The sequence below is a fragment of the Eschrichtius robustus genome, chromosome 19 (genome assembly GCF_028021215.1).
Source record: "Eschrichtius robustus isolate mEscRob2 chromosome 19, mEscRob2.pri, whole genome shotgun sequence".
In the NCBI taxonomy this organism is placed as follows: Eukaryota; Metazoa; Chordata; class Mammalia; order Artiodactyla; family Eschrichtiidae; genus Eschrichtius; species Eschrichtius robustus.
Genome location: NC_090842.1, coordinates 53,549,359 through 53,561,591, shown reverse-complemented (window position 1 = coordinate 53,561,591; position 12,233 = coordinate 53,549,359). Strand labels below are relative to the sequence as shown.

The 12,233-nt window shown below is 46.0% G+C and overlaps 1 protein-coding gene across 2 annotated transcripts; it reads right to left on the bottom strand.

The window, feature by feature from the left end:
- Positions 1–2,282: 2,282 nt before the first annotated feature.
- Positions 2,283–10,686, bottom strand: COX6B1 (cytochrome c oxidase subunit 6B1). 2 transcript variants are annotated; one of them, XM_068528666.1, is made up of 5 exons: positions 10,562–10,686; positions 8,364–8,480; positions 7,093–7,193; positions 5,613–5,698; positions 2,283–2,474 (listed from the first exon to the last, which is right to left on the bottom strand). In XM_068528666.1, exons 2-4 carry the CDS (start codon positions 8,467–8,469, stop codon positions 5,645–5,647), a joined length of 261 nt encoding a protein of 86 aa, XP_068384767.1. In that variant the 5' UTR covers positions 8,470–8,480; positions 10,562–10,686; the 3' UTR covers positions 2,283–2,474; positions 5,613–5,644. The 2 variants fall into 2 exon arrangements, with proteins under 2 accessions (XP_068384767.1, XP_068384766.1); XM_068528665.1 differs by lacking the exon at positions 5,613–5,698.
- Positions 10,687–12,233: the final 1,547 nt, after the last annotated feature.

The window sequence follows — 12,233 nt, the reverse complement described above, 5'->3', positions numbered from 1 at the left end:
CCCGCGACCCATAACTACTGAAGCCCACGCGCCTAGAGCCCGTGCTCCGCAACAAGAGAAGCCATTGCAATGAGAAGCCCGCGCACCACAATGAAGAGTAGTCCCCGCTCACCGTTAACTAGAGAAAGCCTGCGCACAGCAACGAAGACCCAACACAGCCAAAAATAAATAAATAAAAAATAAATTAAAAAAAAAACAACAGTAAAAAGATTTGGGGGTATGATTTGGGAAATATGAATATGAGATGTTAGGGAATTCATGTTAGTTTTTCTTAGGAGTGACAATCGTATTGAAGAAACATGGCCTTTTTCAAAGATACATGCTTAAGTACTTATGAGTGAAGTTGTCACCATGTTTGGAAAGCACTTTTAAATGATTCAGGAAAAAATTACATGTACACATATACAAAGTAGATATGACATAATAGTAACAACTGTCAAAACTAGGTGGTGGGTATAAGGGCAATTATTGTACTATTTGTCCACTTTTACCGTATGCTTGAAAATTTTCATAATAAAATGATGAAAGAGGGAATATATATATATATATATATATTTTAAAAATCCCTGTCCTCACAGATATTACATTCTAGTGGTGGGGGGACAATTATCAAGGATGAATAAATAAAATACAGGAATATTAGTGTAAATACTTAAGAAACCAAAGGGATGAGGGCTGCAAAGTGTGTGTGTGGAGTCGAATTGGTAGGTCGAGTGGCCAGGGAAGGGCACACTGAGTTGTATCTGGGGAAGAGCTGAACGCAGGAGGGAGTGAGCTGTGTGGCTAAGCCTCGCAGACAGAGCAAGCAGCAGCTGCACAGGCCTTGAGGCTGGAGCGAGCCTGGTGCGTTGACCTTCTCATTAGCTCACAGGGTTCCTGTCACAAATGAAGAGGTCAGTGTGGGAGGGACTGCATGAGCAAACGAGCAGTGGGAGAGCAAAGAGGAAATGGGAGAGCCATATCAAATCCTTATCAAATCAAATAGACAAGATAAATGCTTCTAGATGTACAGGCTATCTCTGTAACTGCTAATGGTGGCAGCCTCCGGGCAGGACTGGGTGACTGGGGTCAAAGGAAGTCCTATATCTTGTCTTTTCACTGGACTTCCTGTTTCATTTGAAATTTTCACCATGTTTCTTTCCTATTCCTGACACATGCCAGAAGCTTCTACAGTCCCTCAAAGCCCCTATGCATGCACTAGGCTCCTGTTTACAGCGCCCCTCCTCATGGGCGGCCATTTCAGGAGAGCCCTCCCTAGGGCCATTTTCCCTCAATACAAGAATCATCTCTGCTCTTTTGAACATACTTCAGATAAGTTTGTTACACAACCATCTGAGTGGTCTTGAGGAAACACCAATTTGGCCACAACATGGTACTCCAGCTGGTCACAGTGTGTCAGGAGTTCCCTGTTGACAAGTTTGCGGTGGATGATATTTTGTACTGTTATTGTGTGGCAATTCCTTTGGGGACATCAAGAAAGAACATTTCTTAACTTGGCCTACTTAAATGACTTCCAATTGTCACCATAATCAACATGATTAAGAGGAAGCCTAGAAAATAGGGAGAAATTACACATTGCACGGAAGACTGCTTATTAGATGATATTAAGAATGTATTACCTTTTAGAGACAATTATATGATTATGTTTAAAATAAACCTGTATCTTGAAGAGATACATATACTTACTTATTTCTGGATAAAATATGATCTCCAGTATTTGCTTTAAAATTACCTAGAGGGGTAATTCCTTGGTGGTCTAGTGGTTAGGACTCAGCGCTTTCACTGCCGAGGGCTCAGGTTCAATCCCTGGTTGGGGAACTAAGATCCCACAAGCCACGTGGTGTGGCCAAATAAATAAATAAGTAAAAATAAAATAAAATAACCTAGAGGGAGAGGGGTGTTCACTTGTTGATAATTGTTGAAGCTAGGTGATGGGTACATAGGAGTTTTTATTATACTATTTTCATGTGGTTCAAAACATAAGTTTTTAAAAATTATACAGATAATAAAGGAGAACATACAGATAAATTTTAGCACATACAGGAACTTGAGGTCATTTTGTATAATCACTCACTCTATTGTCTGGTAAAGAAGAGGTGGTCAAAGTTTATTAAAAGAAAAATTTAAAAAAAAAAGAAAAAAAAAAAAAAGAAAAATTTAAAAAGAGAAAAAAGAAAAAAAAAACAAAAAACACCCTGAATTCAGTCTCTCTTACTGGTCAAGGTACTAATTCCGCCCCAGCTTCTGGCCCCATCATCCAGCTCTTTCACACATACACAGCCTTACACTCTTCCAACGAGTATTTATTATTAGTTAAGCCATGATTCAGGACCCCAGGGTGGGCATCACTATGTACCCAGGTTCCCCTTCACCACCCTGGGGAGAAGGACGGAGGACAGAGAAGGTGGGGTGGAGCCAGTTCAGATCTTCCCAGGAAACGTGCCTTCTGCCCGGCGGTCGTCCCAGGCTGACACCTGTGGAAAGACAGCCAGTGTTACTCCCTTCCTCCGCAGGGAAACCAGATGGGTGAACTTCTCTGTCTTCCCCACTTTGCCTACCTGTTCAGTCAACAAGTAACCCCAGGACCTGCTGCGTGCCAGTACTGGCAACTGTTCCAGGAGCCGGGGAACCAGCAGTGACCCAGAAGGACAAGAATCACTGTCCTGAATGAGCTGACATGAACTGACCCACTGAGGGGACAAGGGGTGGGGCGGGGGGGTGGGGTGGAGGCGGAGGAATAATAACAGGCAGACTCACTGCAGAGCTGTCTGTGGGGAGATGTGTGTAAACACCTTCAAAAGTGTGACCAGGCCCTGCTTCAGGAACCCCAGAGTCAACCCTCAACGATGTCTGTCAGAACAGAAGAAAGAAGGAATACTGGGCAGCTGTGAAAAAAAATGAGGCTGTCTATGCTCCAGCAGGAATGCATCTCTAACGATCAAATGCACAATCAAGTGCAAAAAGGTCCAAACCGGCTACAGAGTGTGATCCTACTATTGCTCACAGATGTATGCATACATATACAAAACGATGGACAGGCCCATATCGAACGGTCAACACTCCCCCGAGGTAACACTCTGCAACTTGTGGACCCTCCTACAGGCAGTCAGAGCACATTTATTTTTATATACACACACACATTCACATTTACATGCTATACATCAGAGGCAATGGATAAATGCATGGACAAGGAAGACAATCTGAATCCCTGCTCCATCGCTTCCTAGCTGTAATTTCCTCAGGCAAATTACTCAACCTTTCAGGGCCTCAGTTTCCAATTTTGTAAAATGAGGATACTGATAATAGTACTTTTTTTTTTTTTTTTTTTTTAGCATGTTTGCCCTTATATGATATAAAGCACTTACAAAGTAGCCGGCCCATAGCAAGTGCCTCTTTCATTTACACACATACACCACACATCGCAAATACTCTTTACTTAAATTGGGCCATACTATACAGATTTTTTCCCCCATACTATACAGATTGTCCTGCAACTTGCTTTTTCCATGAGTCTTACAGCTCTTTCTGTATTCTATCACATAGATCAAGATGAATATACCATCATATATAACTTGTTTCTGAATGTTCCCCAGTACAAACAACTCTGCAATGGATGTCCTTGTACACAAACATTTTTATAGGATGTGTAGATGTGAAACTGCCACATCTAGAGTATGATTTTTTTCATTTTGAAAGCTCCTGTCTCAGGATTGACCTTAACAGTGATTGGACCTGGGCTTCCCTGGTGGCGCAGCGGTTAAGAACCCGCCTGCCAATGCAGGGGATACGGGTTCGAGCCCTGGTCCAGGAAGATCCCACATGCCACGGAGCAGCTAAGCCCGTGCGCCACAACTACTGAGCCTGTGCTCTGGAGTGCGCAAGCCACAACTACTGAAGCCCGCGCACCTAGAGCCAGTGCTCTGCAACAAGAGAAGCCACCACAATGAGAAGCCCGCGCACCACAACGAAGAGTAGCCCCCACTTGCCGCAACTAGAGGAAGCCCGTACACAGCAACGAAGACCCAATGCAACCAAAAATAATTAATTAATTAATTAATTAATTTAAAAAAAGTGATTGGACCAATCTATAGAACCACCAACACTTAGTACTATCTTCCACTCCCCATCCCTTTTAAATTAAAGGATCAGGCTGGTCTGATCCTTTGGCAAATTAGTCTTTGTCCAATAATCCCACTTCATGGAAAGGGAACTAAGGAAACCATTCAAATAGAAGGCAAAACATTTCCTGCAATGGAATTGTACACTGCAGTATCATTTAAAATAGTGAAAAAAGACTGAGTCCAGCTAAAGGGGAAGGGACTATTTTTTAACTATTAAAGACAATGGCTACCCAATAATTAAGCAGGTTGTACTGACATAAAAATAGGTAAACAATGCAAGTAAAAAAGCCAAGGATAAACAGTATCTACAGTATGATCCATATCTATATTTAAAAAGTATATAGGGACTTCCCTGGTGGCACAGTGGTTAAGAATCCGCCTGCCAATGCAGGGGACACGGGTTGGATCCCTGGTCCGGGAAGATCCCACATGCCGCAGAGCAACTAAGCCCATGCGCTGCAACTACTGAGCCTGCGTGCCTAGAGCCCATGCTCCGCGACAAGGGAAGCCACCGCAATGAGAAGCCCGTGCATCACAACAAAAGTAGCCCCCGCTCGCTGCAACTAGAGAAAGCCCACGCGCAGCAACGAAGACCCAACGCAGCCAAAGATAAATAAATAAAATAAAATAAATAAAATTTTTAAAAGTATATAAACATACACCAACACCTACTCACACATTAGCACACAGAAAAGGAAGTGGAAGATTTATACCAAATTTCTAAGGGAAGTTAACTGTGGACTCAGAAGGGGGTGACTTAGGAGTTTTTCACTTTTTACATTATAAAAGTCTCTCACTTTGAAGGTTTACTGTATTTTTTATGAAGAAACTAAAGATTTTTTAAAATGGGAAAATAAAAGGGAGTTCCTTGGTGGCCTAGGGGTTAGGATTCAGGGCTTTCACTGCTGTGGCCCAGGTTCAATCCCTGGTCAGGGAACTGAGATCCTGAAAGCCTCGCGATGTGGCGGGGGGGTGGGGGGGAAAGAAAGAAAAAGAAAAGAAAAGATGATTGGAAAAAATGTTTTAAATGCTCATATAGGAAAAGTGCTGGACTCCCAGCCCCACTCCTCCCCAAATACACATACTGGGATTAGAGACTAATTTTTAAAAATACACAGGAAACAGCTGGAAGATGTTACAGTGTTATCAGCCAGGTCAGGAGGATGAGAAACAATTTTTTGCCCCTTCCTCTATTTCTTAAGTTTCTGTGAAGTGGTTACGTTGCTTATAAAAAAACAAAAACGAACAATAGCAATAATAAAACACTTATTTTTACTTCACCAAGTTTCTGGAATAAAGAAGCCAGGGCTGCTGGGTATAAAGGGTGTGTTCACATCCAGCCCTCAGAAGGCAGAGAGAGCAGGCACCCGAGGGGAGGAACCACAGCATCTAACGCTCCCCAGGTAAGGGCAGGCCCAGGTCCCGGAGGCTGGGGTGTGGGGCAGCACCGGGCCTGGAAGCATGTTTCCTAGCACCCTGTCCAGCACTCACCTAATGCAGGCCCTGAGGCTGGAGGGCGGATATTACGGAATCACGATGTCATGGTACCCAAGATCACGCAGGGACAAGGAGAAATCCTGGGAGGGGAGAGGGTACTCAGACACTTGAGAGAGTGTGGCCACAGAGGTGGGAGGCAAACCAAGCAAGCTGAGGAAGAGTGCATTAAGGCAATCTGTTCTCAAGAAACAAGCCCCAAAGATGTACATCAAAATTAGAACACGATCTCCATCAAAGGGGACCAGTTAAATAAAAGCATTTGTAAGTTAAGGACTTCCCTGGCGGTCCAGTGGTTGAGACTCTGCACTTCCACTGCAGGGGGCGCAGGTTCGATCCCTGGTAGGGGAACTAAGATCTCACATGCTGTGCAGCACAGCCAAAAAATTTTAAAAAAGAAAAGAAAAAAACAAAAACAAATGTGGTAGATCTATACGCACTGTCATAAAACAGAACAAATGAGGTAGATCTGTACGCACACATTGATAAGTCACAGAACAGATGATATAGTATGACCCATGCATACACAGAAAGTTCCACAGGCTTATGTATGATAAATGTATACAGAGAAAAATGAATCAGTTAACAGTAGTTACCTCAGAGGAGGGGGACTGGGGAGCGAAAGTGGACGTCTACTTTTCATTTTACTGTACTGCTCAGTACTGTACTGTACTGTTTTATTTTTTAAAATGAGCACTATTAGTTTTGTAATAATATCATATTTTGATTTTAAGACATATGATTTTTTTCGTTTTAACATCTGTGAAAATAGCATGCTTGTTACATCCGTTTCCAGCATTAAAAAAAAAAAAAATTTAAACATCTCTCAGTGTTTCTTGTAGTCGATGGGGTCTTTGACTTGATGAAATAAAGTAATATTTTATTTAAAAAAAGAGGGTATGGCAGAATATTAAATAGTAACAACGGCTCTGGTCAGATCAGGCCTAAAAGGACTGCCTTATCGCATCCCTGTTTTTTAGAGATGCATGCTGAAGCAGGTAGGGGTGAAATGACATGTCTGGGATTTGCTTCAGAATACTTCAGCAAAGGAAAGAGGAAAACGAAAATGAGGAAATGTGGAGAAATCTTGAAACTATTCAGTTTGGGTGATGGGTATGTTTGGGGGGGTCACTGAATTATTCTCTCACTTTTATGTATATTTGGAAATGCTCATATGAAAAAAGGACAGGATTCCAAAAGATGGTGAGCTCCACAGGGACAGGGCATTTATTTGTAGAGTGTCTGGGTGAGATAGATCTGGTTGCCTTGGCTGAGAGCCTGGCTGGTTGAGAGTACTGGTGAAAGGAGGAAAGGGAGGTGATTCTAGGAAGAAGAAAAGGCCACATCCACGGCCAGTGTGATGCCTTGTCCTCCCTTTGCCTCTCACAGATGAGCTCCCATGAAGTCACCACACGCCCCTCTGCTAGGACCCCACCCCCACCCCAGCACCCCAAGGGCCCCAGGAGGAGGCACATACCCAGGATATGGGGCAGAGGGACTTGTACACACGCCGGTACCATTCACACACGGAGACGTCACCCTCTTTAGCAGTCATTGCCTTCTCACAGCGGTGGAAGTCTGTGAAGAACGGGGATCAGGGTCAGCCCAGACCAAGGGCTGGAACACATTTTTGATCGAAATTCACAGAAATCGTTTTTACTTCACAACCAGTTACACAAATCCCCCCTACCCCCAAGTTCACAAAGAAAGCATACCCTTACAAGTGTAGTACTCAAAAGGGCTAGACACACCTCACTAAGCTGATTTTGCAACCCCTAAAGAACGACTGTTCTACTTGAACATTCTGGGGTCAGGAATGATAAGGCGACCTGAGAGGTGTGTGTGGGGATTATGGAAGTCCAGAACCAGGGCAGGGGAAGGGGACGAGGGTCTTGATGCTAAGATGCTGGCATCCTGGAGAGGAAGACAGGAGGGGAATAATCTGGTTTTTAATAGTAGGAAATTAATTCAAAAATTACTCCAAGTATTACACTCCTGGGCACACTCCCTAGACAGAAAAGCATTCACATGGACATCAAATTACATTTATAAGCATGTTTATAGCAGCAGCATTCATAAGAGCCCCAAAATGGAAACCATGCAAGTGTCCATGAATAAAATGTGGAAAACTGTACAGCAATAAAAATGAGCAAAACACATGCCACAGCATGGAGGAATCTTCAAAACTGTTGAATGAAGACATCCAAACCTAAGACAACACATACAGTATTTATAAAGATCACAAAGAGGCAAACCTCACAGCGGTGATAAAACCAAAGTGTGACTGCCCTAAGTCTGTGGGGTTACATCTCTCCTGGGGAGAGTAGAGTGTTGTTTTCAAGACAGGGCGTGCAGTAGGCATGGGAGCCCAGAAGGCTGGCAGTATCTAGTTTTCTATCCAGATTATAGTTACATGGGGGATGCACTTTAGAATTATTCATTTAGCTGTACATTATGTTTTATGTACTTCCTGTATGTATGTTACATTCCATAAATACACACACACACATCTTGGGGGAAAAAAAAATCACTGTGGGAACCAAAGTTTGTGACCCTGGGCCAGATCTTAAGCACAGGTGGTGATGAGGGGCACAGGCCCTGCGAGGTCAGATGATCAGAATAAAAGAGAAGAGGCCTGGGATGCATAGGTCCCCTATGAGGAGCCAAGAGGCAAGCGACTTGAGGTGTGGGACCAGGGGAAGGTCAACACTGCAGCCCGCACCCCCCACCCCACCATGTCCTGCTCACCCAGGTAGTTCTGCCAGCAGTTCCTCGTCTGGTTCTGGTTGGGGAAGCGGCTGTCAAAAGGAGCAGTCTGGTAGTTCTTGATTTTGGTCTTGATGTCCTCTGCCATAGTGCTGACTCCTGGAGGCAGAGAATGGGTGCTGGCAGGGGTTCTGGGGCTGGCAAGGGGCTGTCAGTCCACCCAGGCCCGGTGAGCAACAAGCCAACGCCCCTCCCTCTCAGTACACACACAGGTGAAGGCAGGGCAAGAACACCTTAAGGGTGGAAGTCATAGCAGGGTGTCTGGGGGAGTCAACTCCTTGGTAAAATCAGGCTTTATTTGTCCCAACATAACACCAGCTGACATTCACTGAGTGCTTACTATAAGCAAGGAAGCTTTATTCCTACAGTCACTCTAAAAGGCAGAAACTATTACTATCACTGCTTCACAGACAAGAGACAGGGTGTTTAAGCGACTTTCCAAGGTCATTCAGCACACATGTGGTGGAGCTGCACTCTATCACTAACTTAACCTACACTGCAGAGGTTCTTAATGTCTACTGGTGCCATGAACTCCTCAGGGGTCTAACGAACCCTTTCTAAGAATATGTTTAAATGCATTTAAAGGGGACTTCCCTGGTGGTCCAGTGGTTAAGAATCCGCCTTCTGGGGCTTCCCTGGTGGCGCAGTGGTTGGGAATCTGCCTGCCAATGCAGGGGACACAGGTTCGAGCCCTGGTCTGGGAGGATCCCACATGCCGCGGAGCGGCTGGGCCGGTGAGCCACAACTACTGAGCCTGCGCGTCTGGAGCCTGTGCTCCGCAACAAGAGAGGCCGCGATAGTGAGGCCCGCGCACCGCGATGAAGAGTGGCCCCCGCTTGCCACAACTAGAGAAAGCCCTCGCACAGAAACGAAGACCCAACACAGCCAAAAATAAATAAATTAAAAAAAAAAAAAAAAGAATCTGCCTTCCAATGCAGGGGACGGGGGTTCGATCCCTGGTCGGGGAACTAAGATCCCACCTGCCCCGGGGGCAACTAAGCCAGCACGCCACAACTAGAGAGAAGCCTGCGCGCCTCAACAAAGATCCCGCGTGCGGCAACTAAGACCCGACGCAGCCAAAAAGAAAATAAACAAATAAAAATTTAAGAATGCATTTAAAAATTGCATAGGATCACAAAGAAAACCAGTTACTTGTAGCTGAGGTTTTATTAACTACCACAATTTCAAAATAGTCATGCCTGAAAATGATATGTTGTGAAATCTGCAACCATAATGGTCTGTCAGATGACCTATGATTTTGATTGCTGACAAAGTAACAGATGATGCCAATACTACTAGGGCTATTGCCTCCATTCCTAACTGAAGGAAATGCTACATTTCAATTAGAAACTAGCAAAAGTACAGATGTAAATTTCCCCCATTCGAGTACTAGCACCCCTTGAACTCTACAGATTCTGTGGACCCAGGGTTAAAAACCTGTGCTATAATCTCTCTTATGAGGTGACACACTGTTTTCATCAGGGAATCCGAGAGAAACTGCCTCTATTCCAGATTATTCGAGGAGTCGTGGGGTTACACAGAAGTAAGCAGACCAGTAATAAATCCAAGCGACCCAGGGTAGCGGTAAGGATCTGGGGCACCGGAGGAGAGTCTTTCCGGGAGCGGGGTGATGTGAACACCAGCCTCTGGGACACAGACGCGGTCGGAAGAGTTGTTTTGGAAGCGATCTCCACCCGCTTTCGGGAGTGAGGGTGGACTGCGGATGACGCTGCAGCCCCTCCAACGTCCAAGGGAGAGGAGGAGCCAGACACCAGGAAGCCAGGCTGCGGCCTAGGCAAGCTTGGGGGGTGGGGGGTCGGGGGTCGTGGGGGGAGGGACGCCTGCGGCCTGATGACTAAGAGCACTGCAGTCCTGGTCGCTGGCTAAACTGCATAATATCTGATCCTCAGTTGCCTGCCAGTCAAAAAGGGATAATCGCAGGCCCTATCTCATAGGGTTGGAGGGAGGATTACATGAAGCAATATAAATCGCTTGTAATGTTCCTGGCATCGAAGAACTAAATAATCGTCAGCTACGATTACTAACTGAACAGGACCCCAGGGCTCCTGGAGGTCGACCGCCGCCGGCCGGAAACCTTACCTCGTTCTCCGGGAAGCAAGGGTCGGGCTCCACAGTTCCCCAGGCTGGGGTTCCAGGGCCCCCGAGCCCCCTACACTCACCTAAAGACGCTCCTGAAGCCCCTGGAAGCTCAATGTGACCCTCAGCAATGACTCCAGTGTCGGACCGGAAGCGGAACGAAGACCGGCCGGAAGCGGGACGAGGCAGCGCACTGGAGAGTCTTCCGCACGGCTAGAGCGCCGTCCCTGGAGCGGTTCAGGCCACGCCCATGCGAGCGAACTCCAACCTTCCTATTGGGCTGAATGCCTGTTCATCCTCAATGCCAGCCCAATCGTAAGCTTGCGTGGCACTTGGACCCGCACGGAGCTATGGCTGTGCCAAGCTGTGGGTGCAGCATGGTCACCTCTCTGTCATTACCAGGAGAAGGGAGTCTGGGTTTTGGGGCTGGCTGGAGAGTGGGTCTGGGAAAAATATCCTAGCGGAAATGCTCTTATTCGTGCAAGAATTATCTATTGAATGCTTACCCTGACAAAGTCCTTGCAAATGACCTACACGGTTTGGCCCCCTTTTATACTCTTACCTCCTTCTCTTAACTGCTGCGGTTCCAGCCACACTGGCCTCCTTAGCAGTTCCTTAAACGTGCAGGCTGGCCTCCCCGTAAGGGCCTTTGCACTTGCTGTCCCCTTGGCCTGGAATGCTCTTCTTGCAGTTCGCTCCCTCCATCGTGTCCTGCAAGTCTTTGTTAAAATGTCACCTTAACAATGAGTCCTTCTCAGTCCAAATATTTAAAATTGCTATCTTGTCAGTTTCTTCCCTACTTTATTTCTGCAAAGCACTTATCGTCTGACATACTGTATCCTTCCTTTTATTGTTTATCATTTTTTGTCTCCCTCAATATATAATAGAAGCATCATAAAGGAGCAAGTTTTGTCTCTTATTCACCATTGTATCTCTAGCACTTAAAACAGTTTCTGGCACATAGTATAGGTACTCTATAAATATTTGTGGAATGAGTGAATTTCTTGTGTGAATAAAGGGGGCTTCCAGGGACTGGAAGAGGAAGCTATGAAAGAGACCTGCTTTTGCCCCTCCCCTCAGCCTGGGCTCCAAAGCTTCTCACATACTGTGCTGGGTGCAGTGTCCAGGCCTAACTGGGCTGGGGGCCTCTTATGCATTCTGTGTTCATCAGCGTTGTAATTATTTGTGGAACTGCCTGTTTACATGCCTGCATTCACCCCCTTCAATGAGATCTTCCCAGAGCCCAAACCCCTTCCCTGCTTAATCCCCTCCCTGGCTCCCCTGTGCCCTCAGGACAAAGTCCAGGCCCCTTACCATGGCCCACATGGGCAGTTCCAACTGGAGCTTTGTGAACTGAGCCATGGTCCCCTCTCCAGCCACGTTGAGATTTTAGTTCATCGAACAGTGCTGTGAGATCTACCTCCAGGCCTTCGATTACTCTATTTCTTCTGACTGGGACATTCTTTGCCTACCTGACTTTTCAAATCAGCTATTCTCTTCTCCAGGAAATTTTCCCTGACCACCCCCCTGCCCGCACCTCAGACTAGGGCAGATCCTTCTTTTTGGTCCCCCTCTACCCCCTAGAGTTTCCCCATCCCAGCCCTGACCACTCTGGGCTGTCCCTGGCTGGTGATGGGTCTGTCTTCCCACTGACTGTGAGCTTCCTATGGGCAAGGTCCAGGGTTGTCTTGGTCACTGCTGAGTTCCCAGCATGGCCCATAAGGGGACCACTCAGTAGGCTCTCTTTAGAGGCTC

Excerpts from the sequence above, each read along its gene's own strand:
- COX6B1 (XM_068528666.1), bottom strand. The coding sequence starts at position 8,469 with ATGGCAGAGGACATCAAGACCAAAATCAAGAACTACCAGACTGCTCCT. Across the intron at positions 7,194-8,363 it reads CTGCTGGCAGAACTACCTGG|ACTTCCACCGCTGTGAGAAG; the intron begins GTGAGCAGGACA and ends CGTTCTTCACAG. Across the intron at positions 5,699-7,092 it reads CCCTCTGCCCCATATCCTGG|GATTTCTCCTTGTCCCTGCG; the intron begins GTATGTGCCTCC and ends CTCCCCTCCCAG.